Source organism: Lontra canadensis, unplaced genomic scaffold (genome assembly GCF_010015895.1).
Source record: "Lontra canadensis isolate GAN:19392208 unplaced genomic scaffold, GSC_riverotter_1.0 scaffold15, whole genome shotgun sequence".
NCBI classification, from domain to species: domain Eukaryota; kingdom Metazoa; phylum Chordata; class Mammalia; order Carnivora; family Mustelidae; genus Lontra; species Lontra canadensis.
In genome coordinates this window covers 20,690,282-20,705,890 of record NW_022631009.1, presented here as the reverse complement: position 1 = coordinate 20,705,890, position 15,609 = coordinate 20,690,282, and the positions used below count along the sequence as shown (strand labels likewise).

The following is a 15,609-nucleotide window of genomic DNA, read 5'->3' as shown; positions in this document are numbered from 1 at the left end:
TTAAATTTTGATGAAGTCAAATATATCTTTGTCCTTTTTTGCTTTTCTTTTGGTATGATATTTATGAAACTGTTCTTAATCTAAGATCATGAATATTTATAGCTATTTCTTTCTAAGAGTTTATAGTTTTAGTTTTTTTTTTTTATCAATTTTGAGTTAATTTTCATATATACGGTATGGTAGGGGTCCAACTTCATTTGTACTTGGATATCCAGTTGTTCCAGGAGATTATTCATTCTCTAGTGACAGGTGGTGATTACACTTAACTGTAGTGAGTATTGAGTAATGAATAGAATTGGCAAATTACTGTGTTATTCCCCTGAAACTAATGTAATATTTTATGTTAACTATATATCAATTAAAAAAAGTGTATCCATTCCCCATTGATTGGTCTTGACACCCTTATCAGTAATTGGACATAGATATGGGGGTTTGTTTCTAGACTGACAGTTCTAGGTCACTGATTTATATGTCTATCCTTATGCCAGTATGGCACTGTTTTATTTTCGTACTAAGTTTTGAAATTTGGAAATGTTAGTTTTTGAACTTGTTCCTTTTCAAGACTCTTTTGACTATTCAGGATTCTTTGTAAGTCCATATGAATTTTAGGATTATTCATTTTTAAAATAGACACCTGAGATTTTGATAGGGATCAAATTTAATCCATTAATGAGTTTGGGGTTTACTGCCATTTTAGTAATATTCAATTTTTCAATCCATAAACATCTCTTACCATTTATTTAGATCCCTTCTTTAATTTCTTTCAACAATGTTTTGTTGATTTCAGGGCAACAGTTTTGTACTTCTTTGTTAAGTTATTCATAAGTATTTTATTCTTTTTGTTGCTATTATAAATGGAATTCTTTTCTTTATTTCCTTTTCAGGTTGTCATTTTAAGTAAATATATAACTAATTTTTTGTAATTCCCTTGTATCTTCGAACTCAGTTGAATTTATTAGCTTTAACAGGGGTGATGTATGTGTGTGTGTGTGCGTGCCGCGCGTGCGTGCCACGTGTGCATGTGCGTTTAGGGTTTCAAATATATTATCTCATCTGTAAGTACTGATATTTTTACCTTTTCCTTTACACTTTTTTTTTTTAGATTTTATTAATTTATATGAGTAAGAGAGAGAGTGTGCGCACATGAGTGGGGGAAAGGGAAGAAAAGGGAGAAACAGACTCCCCACTGAACAGGGAGCCTGATTTGGGACTCAATACCAGGACCCCAAGGTCATGACCTTAGCTGAAGGCAGACGCTTAGCTAACTGAGTCATCCAGATGCCACTCTTCCTTTACACTTTGAATGCCTTTTACTTATTTTTCTTGGCTAGAACCTATACTGCAATGTTGAATAAAATGGCAAATAAATGGCAAAAACAGAGATCTTTTCCTTTTCCCTGATCTTAGAGAACAAACCTTCAGTCTTTTATCACTAAGTATGATGTTTGTTGTGTATTTTTCATAAATGTCCTATATCATGTTGAAGAATTTGTCTTCATTCTTAGTATGTTGAGTGTTTAAATCATGCAAGACTATTGGATATTTGTCAAAAGCTTTTTCTGTGTCAGTTGAGATGTACATGATTTTTCCCCTTCTGTACATATGGTGTATTGCATTGATTGATTTTCTTATGTTGAACCACTCTTCTATTTCTGGGAAGAGTACTAACTGTCACATTGTGTAATGTTTTAATTTCTTCTGATATGTTAGTATTTACTGAGGATTTTTACATTTGTGTTCACAAGGGTATTGGTGTGTTATTTTCTTATCTTTGTCTAGCTTTGGTTTCAGGGTAACATTGGCCTTACAGAAGGAATTAAGTTCCCTCCTCTATTTTTTGCGTAAGTTTGAAAAGGACTTCTGCTATTCTTCTTTGAAAGAAGTTTGGTAGAATTCATCAGTGAAGGCTTCTGGTCTTGGACTTAACTTTCTTGAGACTTCTGCTTCATTTTTGGAGGATAGTTTTGCTGGAATTGTAATTACTGATGGACAGTCTTTCTTTTTGCACTGTGAATATTTCACCTACTGCCACAGACCTCCGTGGTTTCTGATTGGGAATGCCTTCAAAACTCAACCAGGCAGTTGACAATTCTGCCTTCTTTTCTTGTGCAGACTGTGAAAGTCAATGGGAGGTGAGAGCCTCAGGCCTTTCTCTGGTCTTTGCTCTGCTAGTGCAAGAGCCGAGTGTGTGTATGGCCTTCTGTATTCCCAGGAAGACACTGGAACTTTTTAACCTTTTTATTCTCTAAGCAACACTTCCCAGACTTTCCTCCCAAAATATTGGTTAATCTGTTTTTTCCCCCTTTTTTAATCCCTTGTCCCAGGAAGTAAAGGCTAATGTAATACATTTGGCTGTAAATGTTTTCTACAAATGCTCCAAGGTGGGTTTTTTTTGTTGTTGTTGTTGTTTTTTTTTTGTTTGTTTGTTTTAAGTGTTGGGAGAGTTCTGAATTAAAAGAGGTAAAGTAAGCTCATTGAGTTGATCCTCCACGTAGCTACCAGACGGGTCAAAGCAAAAACCACAATTCCTTCTGAATAAGGTTTTCTCTCTTAACCACTACTTACTTGTACTGTTAAATGCCACTGCTGGGCTGAGGGGAGGGGATTCAACGTGGATAAGTAAAAATACCAAAAAACTCACTGGTCTGAGATTCAGCAGCATTTTTTTTTTTTTTTTAAGTGTTCCCTGTTTGTTGCAGGATTTTAGTTAGTTTCCAGAGTTTTGAAAAAGTTAACTCTAGAGAGGTTTTGCCAGATTTTTGCAGCTTTTATGGATAGACTAGTGTACCTCACTCTGCTGTTTTTGCTGATGCCATTCCTCTTAAGGGAGGTTTTAAGTGAAGTTTATTTCAGTGAGGAGGTAAGAAATTGATAATCCAGTGTTGGATTAGGGAGTGGAGGTAGATTGATACATCTAATGCTCATATCTTGGCTTTTTTTTTTTTTTTTTTTTTGAGAGCCAGCACGCACACTTGTGTACATACACACACGGGGTAGAAGGGGCAGAGAGAGAGAGGGTGAATCTCAAGCAGGCTCCATGCCCAGTGTAGAGCCATTTGTAGGGCTCCAACTCAAGACCCTGAGCCAAAATCAAGTCAGATGCTTAACTGACTGAGCCATGCAGATACCCCAGTATCTTGGCATTTTATTTTATTTTATTTTATTTATTTATTTATTTATTTTAAGATTTTATTTATTTATTTGATAGAGAGATCACAAGCAGGCAGAGAGGCAGGCAGAGAGAGAGGAGGAAGCAGGCTCCCCGCTGAGCAGAGAGCCCGATGCGGGGCTCGATCCCAGGACTCCGAGATCACGACCCAAGCTGAAGGCAGTGGCTTAACCCACTGAGCCACCCAGGCGCCCATATCTTGGCATTTTAAACATGATTTATGAAATTAATTCATTTGACATAGTTTATGATTTCCTTAATTCATTCTGGAAATACTGTAATTTAAATTAAAAAGTAAAAAAAAGAGATTTCTCTAAACATAATACAGATTTCTCAAAGGACGAAGCCAAACAATATGGACATTTATATAAGGAAAGGATAAGATGACATGAATCATCTTCCACTCTTATCTTACAGAAATAACTATTAAAAATTCTAGACAGGGGGCACCTGGGTGGCTCAGTGGGTTAAGCCTCTGCTTTCAGCTCAGATCATGATCCCAGGGTTCTGGAATCGAACCCTGCATCGGGCTCTCTGCTCAGCAGGGAGCCTGCTTCCCCCTCTCTCTGCCTCTCTGCCTACTTGTGATCTCTGTCTGTCAAATAAATAAATAAAGTAAATAAATTAAATAAATAAATAAATAAAATCTTAAAAAAATTAAAAAAAATTCTAGACAGAACTTTTAATGTCAATATACAGACACATGCAGACATACTTGTATGTATGGGTGACCATATTGTAATGCAACTATGTATCTTTTTACTCACCCATATTTCATGTTAGCTTTTCAACAATGAGATTGTCTTGGGCTTAGGGTGTTTTAAATATTTTAAATATTGTGGCAAATAGTGTTAAAAGTATTACAAATGGTGTAAGTATTCTTTTAGATTCATGAAAATTCCTTTCAGATAGTCCTAGAAGATGAGTTAGAGGCAGAGAGGTTTTGCTAATCTGACAAATTAAAAGAGTCCTATGTTGTTTTAATTTGAATTTCCTCTTTTTGCTGGTGAGCCTTTGAGTTTTTCCATGTTTATTGGTCATGTCTGTTTTCATAGTCTGTAAGTTTTCTGTTAATGTTTTTGGACCATTTTTGAATTGGAATAGCTTTTTCTTTAAATAAAAAGTTTTTTTAATGAAATGATTCATATTCTTCAGGTTTCAGCTTAAATCAAACACCCACATTCTTCCTCCAGCCTTCTCCTGGGTGTATCTCACAGGAACGTTTATGTAACATTGTTTTAGCATTTGTTATGTTAAATTGTAATTACTGGTTTAATTGTCTTACAAGTGGACTCTGAATTCCTTGAATATAAAGACAGTTCCTCTCTCTTCAGATTTTAGCAAAGACTCTTCTTGTATCAAATTTTAAATATTAAATGTTATTGATTTTCACAGTTAACTGTGGTAGATTGGGTAGGGGTTATTATACTTTTTTTTTTTTTTTGGTACTTGTTTTTTAAAGAGGAAAGTGATGCTCAGTAAAGTTTATGTAAATCTTTTTCTAAAAGCATAAAAAGTGATTTAGCCATATGTGGACAATAGATTTTTAAAATTTCATGTCCTGCATCCAGTACCTTATATGAAAAACTTTGAAAGTAGGGTGAAAGATTAGAGATTTAAAGTACAAATAAGGGCGCCTGTGTGGCTCAGTGAGTTAAGCCTCTGCCTTTGTGTCAGGTCATGATCTCAGGGTTCTGGGATTGAGCCCTGGATCAGGCTCTCTGCTTAGCAGGGAGTCTGCTTCCCCTTCTCTCTCTGCCTGCTGCTCTGCCTACTTGTTATCTCTCTCTCTCTCTCTGTCAAATAAATAAAATCTTAAAAAAATAAAAATAAATTCAGGATATTGAACACTCTGGAGTCAGGCTTAGATGAAATCTCAAGATCAGTGGCTGTATAAAGCCTATTCAGGTATTTCTTATGGGTAGAACCCGTAGAAAAACAATTGATTTAGTGAATTTGGTTATTATTAGCTTATTATCAGGCTGCAACAACCACATGGCCTTCTTGTCATTGCAATTGGACTTGCCAGCCCAATTCTCCCTCAGGAACTTTTCATTGACTATTCGTTTGCTTGAATCACTTTCTAGAGATATTCACTTACCTGGCTCTTAACTTCCTTCAAGTCGGCTCAAGTTTTGCTTGGAATTAGATCTGTTTTTTTTTTTTTTTTTTTTTTTAAGTCTACACACATTATGAAATTGCTTCCTCTTCAGTTCCTATTTCATGTTCTACTTTTCTCTTACTGTCAAATAGGAACCTGGGTATAATGTAAATATATCATAAAGACCTATGAGAGAAGGATAGAGGGCTCTGGATTAGAATCCCTGTATATAAGTTTTTGTATTTTTACTCTTAAGATATTTAGAACAATGCAGAACTGGTAGTAAATTTTCTTAAGTGTTAACTAGTATTTTCATTGTTATCTTTGAAGATTATCTAGGTTGAAAAATTATAATTGAACAGAGTATATGTGTGTGTATGAATGTGTATGTCTGGACATTATTTTTATATTTATATTTTTTATTGTAAGAGTTTTTGAAATAGTGAAATTTAAATTGTGGAGTTGCATATCTATTTGATTTAGTTATATTTAAATTATTTTGAATGTCTGCTTTTTTTTTCTTACAGCCTACTTCATTTTTTATGTTGTTATTTGTAAATGGTGTTTATTATACTATTATTCTTTCTCTTTTCTTATGCAGGACCAAAAGATCTCAGATTGCTGTAACTGAAGGTATATTTGAACTTCCAAATCTCACAATTCAAGCTACAAGAGCACAGACACTTCTGCTCCAAGCAATATATCAAAGCTGGTCTCACATTGGAAATGTCAACTCTTTGTCAGTGAATGAAGCTTTGATGAATGAAGTTTTCCAAACTATAGGTAAGAGCACAATCTTCTTGGCAAGTATTTGGAAAATTCTTATTGGTGGTGACTAATATTTTATTATTCAAATTTATAAGTATGGCCTGCTGAACTTAAATCGTGTACTAAATTTCTGTGCAAGTGGATATTTACAGCTCCTGTGTAAAATTCAGGATATGAGGTAAGCCATTCAGTTTCATTCCCTGCCAATTTCTGGATATATTTTCAGGATGTTCTTTTTTTACCAACTTCTTGCACAGTTAACCCTCTCGCCTTACATGGATAACTTCCAAGGGGATCAATGTAATATCTATGTTTGAAATGATAGCCAAATCAAGCATAATTACAGTATGCCTGATTATGCTGGCAAATATGAATAAAATTCTTGATCATAATATTTTAAGAGTTGGTAAGCAAATTATCCTTTTTAAAAAATTTAAATTCAATTAATTAACGTATAGTGTATTATTAGTTTCAGAGATAGAGTTCAATGATTTATCAATCTTATATTACACCCAGTGCTCATTATATCACGTGCCCTCCTTGATGTCTGTCACCCAGTTACCCATCTTCCCACCCCCACAAATTATCTGTTTTGTGTGAAAAACATTAGTCTTACACCTTGACTGGTTAAGTTTACTACTACAAATAAAAAGTCTGCTTTGATGCCACCATAGGAGATGTTATCTTTATCTTACACTTACTTTGCAGGTAAACAAAAAAATTTACAGAAGTTTCACTTCTTTTAGTTGTCTCAGTTTAAAATAATCATCTTTCTTTTGTTAGTAACACAAAAGTAGCTTTTAAAGAAGAATATATTTTTATTAATGTAATCATCCTTTCAAATAATAACCTGTGAATTTCCTACTTCACTTGCCCATGAAAATAAGACATTGGCTTTTTGTTTTTATATGATGCTTTTGAAGGTTTTAATTTCAGACCATACTATGGGAGACTATATTATAAATTCTAAAAAACATAAAATAAAAAAGCATTATAATTAGAGCATTTTTTTGACAAGTCTAATGACTAATATAAAATTTTATATAGTTTTGTGTTGTCAGGTTTTTAGGATTCTATAAAGAATGATAAGGCAAATGTTTCATTAGCCTAGAAGCTGTTAAACTTGGGGCTTATGAAAGGCCTTTAAATTCTTTGAATCTTCTGAAGTAGTACCCAAATTTTAGTGTATGTATGAACACTTAACTCTCCTACCACACATATATACATATTTATAGTCTCTTTTTTAATAGATTCTTTTATATTCTTTTATTAAATATAGTGAATAAGTAACTCAGTTTTGACTTTAATCTATTTTTTCTTATATTATCATAGTTAACAGTTAACTTTCTTTTCTTTGGCATTGCCCATACTTCTTGCATTCTTTTACTTAAAAACTTTTTATGATTTAGGTGTATGTCTTGGAAAGAACATATAGCTAGATTAAAAAAAAAATTTATTTATTTATTTGACAGAGATCACAAGTAGGCAGAGAGGCAGGCAGAGAGAGAGAGAGGAGGAAGCAGGCTCCCCGCTGAGTAGAGGGTCCGATGCAGGGCTTGATCCCAGGACCCTGGGAACATGACCTGAGCCGAAGGCAGAGGCTCTAACCCACTGAGCCACCCATAGCTAGATTTTTTAAATGAAGTTTTATAGTCTGTCTTTTAGCTAGTAAATTTAATCCATTTAGGTTGGTGTGATTGTTTTGTGACTTTGTTTCTATCTTACTGTTTGTCTTTTTGTACTTTTTAAACTATATTTTGTAAAAAATTGCTATTCCTTTTTTTTTTTTTTCCATTTCTGCTTTTTGGAATTGTATGTTGATATTGAATTAATTGCTTAAAAGATAACTGCTGCTTAGGGAGAAAAAACTTGTGGTCATTATCTTTAAGAAGTTAAATGTTGAGGGGCACCTGGGTGACTCAGTTGGTTAGGCATCTGACTCGATTTTGGCTCAGATCATGATCTTGAGGCTGTGAGATTGAGCCCCACATCTGGTTCTGCACTCAGCCCAGAGTCTGCTTGAGATTCTCTCTCTCCCTCCCTTTCCTCTCCCCACTTAGGGGCATGTTGTCTCTCTCTAAAATAAATAAGTAAATAAATAAAATCTTTTAAAAAAAGTTTAATGTAGAGTTACTGTGTGACCCAGCAATTTTACTTTCAGATATACACACAAAATGGACTACATACTATATGTCCACCAAAATCTTATATATGAATATTCATAGCATTATTTTTTTGCATGTAATTATTTTTAAAAAATTTTATATATTTAAGGTATTCATATTATTGTTTTGATATACGGGGTGAAATGATTACTTATAGTCAAGATAATTAACCTATATATTTCCTCACAATTACTGTTTTTTTTTTTTTTTTTTTTAAAGATTTTATTTATTTATTCGACAGAGAGATATCACAAGTAGACAGAGAGGCAGGCAGAGAGAGAGAGAGAGAGAGAGAGAGGGAAGCAGGCTCCCTGCTGAGCAGAGAGCCCGATGCGGGACTCGATCCCAGGACCCTGAGATCATGACCTGAGCCGAAGGCAGCGGCTTAACCCACTGAGCCACCCAGGCGCCCACAATTACTGTTTTTTAAAATGTCGTGTGAGTATAAAAAATCTGTCTTAGCAAATTTCCAGTGTACAGTATACAGTATTAACTGTAATCATCATGTGAGGCTGTACATCATATTTATAGGACTTACTCATTCTATATAACTGCAACTTTGTACCCTTTGACCAACATCTCATTTCGTCCATCTTCCTGCCCCTAGTAACCATTATTATTTCTCCTCTGTGCTTCCATGAATTAAACACTTTTAGATCCCACATAGAAAGGAGATCACAAAGCACTATTTTTTTTTTTTTTAAAGATTTTATTTATTTATTTGACAGAGAGAGATCACAAGTAGACAGAGAGGCAGAGAGAGAGAGAGAGAGGGAAGCAGGCTCCCTGCTGAGCAGAGAGCCGGATGCGGGACTCGATCCCAGGAACCTGAGATCATGACCTGAGCCGAAGGCAGCAGCTTAACCCACTGAGCCACCCAGGCGCCCCAAAGCACTATTTTTAATAGCAAAGGTGGAAACAAAACAAAGGTCTATTAACTGATGAATGGATAAACAAAAATCTTCTATATCTGTACAGTGGAATATTTTTCAAATGTAAAAAGGCATGAAGTACTGATACCTGCTATGATGTGGATGAACCTTGAAACACCTTCCTAAGTGTAAGAAGCCAGATGCCAAAAGGTCGCATATTATGATTCCATTCATATGAAATGCTTATAATAGGCAAATCCATAGAGACCAAAAGTAGATTAATGGTTGCCAGAGTCTGGGGAAAAGGAGTAATGGAGTGACTATTAGAGGTAAGGTTCTATATTTTTTGGGGTGGTAAAAATGTTCTGGAATTAGAAGTGTTGAACTTTTTACACTTGTGAATATGCTAAATTGCACATAATTGTACACATTAAAAAGGTGATATTTGTTACATTAATTTATCTCATTGAAAAAAACTTTATTTAAATTGTTGAATATTTAGGTAGACTGCATTATTATATCCTATGATCTGAGTGTCTTTATGCCCCCAAAGTTCATATGTTGAAATTGTAATGCCAAATGTGATGGTATTAGGTAATTGGGGGCCTTTGGAAGGTTATTAGATCGTGAGGATGGAGTGCTTAGGAAATTAAGAAGAGGCTTGTGAGTGTTCCCTTGCCCTAACCCAATGTGAGGACACACCAAGAAGTTGCCAGTCTGCAACCTAGAAGAGGCTTTTGTCAGAACCTGACCATGCTGGCACCTTGATCTTGGACTTCAAACTTCAGGAATGAGAAATAAACTTCTATTGCTTATAGTTTGCCCAGTCTGCAGTATTTTCTTAGAGCAGCCTGAATGGACTAAGATGTTACGTTAACTGCCATTCATATGGCCATAATCTTATGTGGAATTACTGTACAAAATCTGTCCTTTTAGGTCCTTACCCATAAGGCCTACAGTCAGGCCTTCATTGGCCGTAGCATTTATCACATTCTGAAATTATCTAATTTTTTTGGGGGGGTGTCAAATTTCTGTTTCTGAAGTGGTGTTCTCTCCAGAGCTTTTTTGGTTTACTGTCTCACAATATTAACCTACCTTTACTTAAATTTTTTTTTTGTCAACTGGCCTAGATCGCCTTAAAATTCATATTAATAGGTAGATGATAGTGTTATTTATGGCTATATTTTCCCTTTTTTCTAACCAAACTAATTCTATATTTCTTTTTCTGAATTTATGAAATGAATTATGCTATCATAAAACATCTTATTTAAAATTTCTTTCTCTGAAAATATTCTGTCCTAACAGAATACTGGCACAGATATTATGAAATGGATCAGACAAGTGACTGCAGGTTAACTGATTCATAATCTGATGTTTTGTCATTGAGAAGCCTAAAATTGGTGGAAATAATTTTTCAGATTAGAGGAAGTGAGGAAAATGGAATCATGTTAGGAAGTTTTCCTTCTTTGCCAAGGAATTTTTTTTTTATCAAATTAAGCAGCTATAAAATTGATAATAAATGAATTAAAAGGATTACCTAAACCATTTTTAAAGGGCCAGATTTCCAAGTGTCAAGTTTTCTTATATCTTTTTGCACTCCCCAAATCTAATTCTGTTTATTATATTCTTAGTGGAGTGCTTATAGTATTGTGTTTTCAAATTTTCTATATTAATATCCAAGAGGTACATATTTAATGTGTAAAGTTTTAGCATTTTATTATCTTGCATCTATGAGGTGTCAATAGGCAGTATTCAGCACTATTAAATTTTGTTTAATATGCTTGTTTTAAGCATGTGATTTTTTGCTTTACATCACAACAATTCTCATTTACTACATTAGTGAAGTTATTATGCAATGTATGTTCTTGGACCTCTCAAACTTAATATTCTCATAACATGTGAAGTTCCATTCTACAGTTGGTTATAAGCCATGCACTTCTCAACATTTGTGCCTCACCTTCCATCATAATCTTGTGCTTCTAGCTTACCTACCTACTAGGCTATCTGCTGTCTTGTTATTGATAGTTAATAATCCACAGCATCCAATTTCTCTCATCCTTCACCCTCGTGGCTTTTCCCTCTTTTTATATTGAACATAATCATGGTTTGATAACATTGTCCTACATTATCCTTTTTTCTTAGATGGCTAGTTGTTTAACACGATACAAGTCAACACTACCCTTTTACTTTGGGTTTATCATTATACTAATTATATCCTACTTGTTCTTCCAAAACATGACATTCTTTTCCATATTCATGCCTTTGCCCATGTTTACTTCCTTCCCCTATGCTGGAAACATTGTACCTTGGCTTCTTTCTTTTTTTCTTTTAAAAATTAATTTATTTTTATTCCACTGGTCCACTTTTGTTTCTGTTTTTTTAAATTTTATTGTAATTCCAGTGTTAACATACAGTGTTATATTAGTTTCAGGTGTACAATATAGTGATTCACCAATTACATGCATTACTCTGTGCTCATAATAAGTGCACTTCTTAATCCTCATCACCTATTTCACATCACCTATTTCACCCATTCCCCCATCCATCTCCCCTTTGATAACTATCAGTTTGTTCTCTGTAATTAAAAGTCTGTTTCTTGGTTTGTCTCTCTCTTTTTTTTTCTTTACTTATATGTTTTGTTTTTTAAACTCCACATGAGTGAAATCATTTGGTATTTGTCTTTCTCTGTCTGACTTATTTCACTTAGTATTATACAGTCTCCATCCATGTTGTTGCAAATTGCAAGATTTCATTCCTTTTTATGGCTGAGCAGTATTCCTATTTCTCCCTCTCTCTTTCTTTGTCTGTCCATCCATCCATCCACACACACCACATCTTCTTTCTCCATTCATCTATGGATGGACATTTGGGCTGCTTCCATAGTTTGGCTATTGTAAATAATGCTGCAGTAAACATAGGGATGCATGTATCCCTTCAAATTAGTGTTTTTGTATTCTTTGGGTAAATACCCAGTAGTGTGATTGCTGGGTTATAGGGTAGTTCTAATTTTAACTTTTTTTTTTTTTTAAAGATTTTATTTATTTATTTGAGATAGAGAGAGTGAGAGAGCATGAGAGGGGAGAAGGTCAGAGGGAGAAGCGGACTCCCCATGGAACTGGGACCCCGATGTAGGACTCGATCCCAGGACTCTGGGATCATGACCTGAGCTGAAGGCAGCAGCTTAACCAACTGAGCCACCCAGGTTCCCAGTTCTAATTTTAACCTTTTGAGGATCCTCTATCCTGTTTTCCACAGTAGCTGGACCAGTTTGCATTCCCACCAACAGTGCAAGAGGGTTTCCCTTTCCCTACTTCTTACCAACACCTGTTGTTTCTTGTGTTGTTGATTTTAGCCATTCTGACAGGCGTGAAGTGATCTCTTATTGTAGTTTTAATTTGCCTTTCCCTGATGATGAGTGATGTTGAGCATCTTTTCATGTGGCTATTGGCCATCTGTATGTCATCTTTGGAAAAATGTCTATTCATGTTTTCTCCTCATTTTTCAAAGTTATTTGTTTTTCAGGGTTATTTGTTTTTTTGGGTTTTGAGTTTATGACTTATTTATATATTTTGAATACTAACCCTCCAGCAGAAATGTCATTTGCAAATATCTTCTCCCATTCTGTAGGTTGCCTTTTAGTTTTGTTAATTGTTTCCTTTGCAGTGTAGAAGCTTTTTATTTTGACAGAATCCCCAAAATTTATTTTTGCTTTGGTTTTCCTTGCGTCAGGAGACATATCTAAAAAGATGTCAGAAAAATTACTGCCTGTTCTCCTGGATATTTATGGTTTTCCTATCTCACATTTTGGCCTTTCATCCATTTTGAATTTATTTTTTTGTATGGTGTAAGAAAGTGGTCCAGTTTCATTCTTTTTGCATGTTGCTGTCCAGTTTTCCCAGCACCATTTGTTGAAGAGACCATCTTTTTTCCATTGGATATTCTTTCCTGCTTTGTTGAAGATTAGTTCGGCATAGAGTTGTGGATTTATTTCTGGGTTCTCTATTCTGTTCATTGATGTATGTGTCTGTTTTTATGCTAGTACGTTTCTGTTTTGATTACTACACCTTTTAATATAACTTGATATCTGGAATTGTGATGCCTCCAGTTTTGTTTTTCCTTTTCAAGATTGCTTTGGCTATTCAGGGTCTTTTGTGGTTCCATACAAATTTTAGGATTGTTAGTTCTAGTTCTGTGAGAAAGGCTGTTGGTATTTTCATAGGGATTACATTAAATGCGTAGATTGCTTTGGGTAGTATAGACATTTTAACAATATTTGTTCTTCCAACCCATGACTATTGAATGTTTATCCATTTCTTTGTGTTGTCTTCAATTTCTTTCATCAGTGTTTTATAGTTTTCAGAGTCAGATCTTTCACCTCTTTAAGTTTATTCCTAGATATTTTATTGTTTTGGGTACAATTATAAATGGGATTTTTTTCCTTAACTTCACTTTCTGTTGCTTCATTATTAGTGTATAGGAACACAACAGATATCCGTACGATCATTTTGTATCCTGTGACTTTACTGAATTCATTTATGAATTATAGTCGCTTTTAGGTGGAATCTTTAGGGCTTTCTATATATAGTATTATGTCATATGCAAATAGAGTTTTACTTCATCTTTACTGATTTGGAAGCCTTTTATTTCTTTATGTGTCTAATTGCTTTGGCTAGGACTTCAGTGATATGTTGAACAGAAGTGGTGAGAATGGACGTCCTTGTCTTGTTCCTGACATTAGAGAAAAAGCTCTCAGTTTTTCCCCATTGAGTATGGTATTGATTGTGGTTTTTCATATAAGATCTTTATTATGGTGAGGTATGTTCCTTCTAGACTTACTTTGTTGAGGGTTTTTATTGTGAATGGATGTTGCAGTTTGTCAAATGCTTTTTCTGCATCTATTGAAATGATCATTTTTTTTTTTTTAAAGATTTAATTTATTTATTTGGGAGAAGGGGAGAGAGTACATATAAGCTGAGGAGTGGGTAGGGACCAAGGGAGAGGGAGAAACACTCCCTGCTGAGCAGGGAGCCTGATGCTGGGCTAGATCCCAGGATCCTGAGACCATGACCCGAGCCAAAGGCAGATTCTTAACTGACTGAGCCACCCAGTTGCTCCATATCTTTTTTTATTTTTTTCCTTAGTTAAAGAGCTTAAATCTTCTTTTTAAAAATAATTTTTAAAATAATTAAAGCGCTCAAATCTTTTTCTTAAAAATAATTCACATACTATACAGTCAATTCACCCTTTTCAAGTATATAGTATTTACCTTATAGTATATTCAGAGTTCTGTTTCCATTACCAATATTAATTTTAGAACATTTTCATTAACTCCAAAAGAAGTTCCATTTTCCTTAGCCATTATTCCCCAAGCCTCCCATCTACCCAGCTCTAAGCAATCACTAGTCTGCTCTTGGTGTCTATAGATGTGCCGTTCTGGACATTTCATATAAATTAGCCATATGAAATATAGCACTTTGTGACTGAATTCTTTCACTTAGCATGTTGTTTTTGAAGTTTGCCTATATTGTAGTATGTATTGGGACATCATTTCTGTTCATTGTTGAGTAATATTCCTTTGTGTATATATACCACATTTTGTTTATCCATTCATCAGTTGATTGACATTTGGGTTGTTTCTATTTTTGACAATTCTGAATAATGCCATAAGCATTTGTGTTTGATTTTTTGTGTGGACATATGCTTTCATTTCTCTTGGTTGTATATCTAGAAGTAGAATTGTTGCATCATATAGTAAGTCTGTAGGTAACCTTTTGAGGAATTGCTACACTATTTTCCAAAGCAGCTATACCATTGTATATTTCCACCTGTAGTATGTAAATGTTCCAAATTTTTCCACATCATCACTATACTGTAATTACTTGTCATTCTGGTTCTAGCTATCCTAGAACATATGAAGTAGGCTGCCTCATTGTAGTTTTTTTTTTTTTTTTTAAAATATTTTTTATTTATTTAACAGACAGAGATCACAAGTAGGCAGAGAGGCAGGCAGAGAGAGGAGGAAGCAGGCTCCCCGCCGAGCAGAGAGCCCGACGCGGGGCTCGATCCCAGGACCCTGGGATCATGACCTGAGCCGAAGGCAGAGGCTTTAACCCACTGAGCCACTCAGGTGCCCCTTATTTGCATCTTTATTATGACTAATGATGATGAATATCTTTTCATGTGCTTATTGGCTATTTGTGTATCTTCTGTGGAGATGTGTCTGTTCAAGTTGTTTGTTCATTTTTTAATTGGTCTTTTAATCTTTTTGTTTTAAGCTATAAGAATATTCAAGATATGAATCCCTTATCAGTATGGTTTAGAAATATTTTCTGCAGTTGTGTTGGTTGTCTTTTCACTTTTCTGATGTTGACTTGTCTTTTTTTCTTAATTGTAGCTTTAGGTATATCTTTACATTGAATCTTACTATCATTAAGGATGCCTTGTTTCTTCTTTGTTATTAGTCCATTTTCTTTTACTTTTTGCTCTTTTAATTATTTCAGACTTCGTTACATCACAGAATCCTTCCTGTTCTTA

At 34.6% G+C, this 15,609-nt stretch overlaps 1 protein-coding gene across 9 annotated transcripts in view; it reads left to right on the top strand.

The window, feature by feature from the left end:
• The window catches only part of VPS13B (vacuolar protein sorting 13 homolog B), a 746,538-nt gene that overhangs the window by 138,937 nt on the left and 591,992 nt on the right, over positions 1-15,609 (top strand). For all 9 annotated transcript variants that reach the window (XR_004382801.1, XM_032858607.1, XM_032858609.1 and 6 more), the window contains exon 17: positions 5,872-6,053. Coding sequence is in view for 8 of the 9 variants with exons in the window: in XM_032858607.1 (XP_032714498.1) it covers positions 5,872-6,053 (182 nt within the window). In the remaining variant the exon portion in view is untranslated. The remainder of the gene's footprint in view (positions 1-5,871; positions 6,054-15,609) is intronic.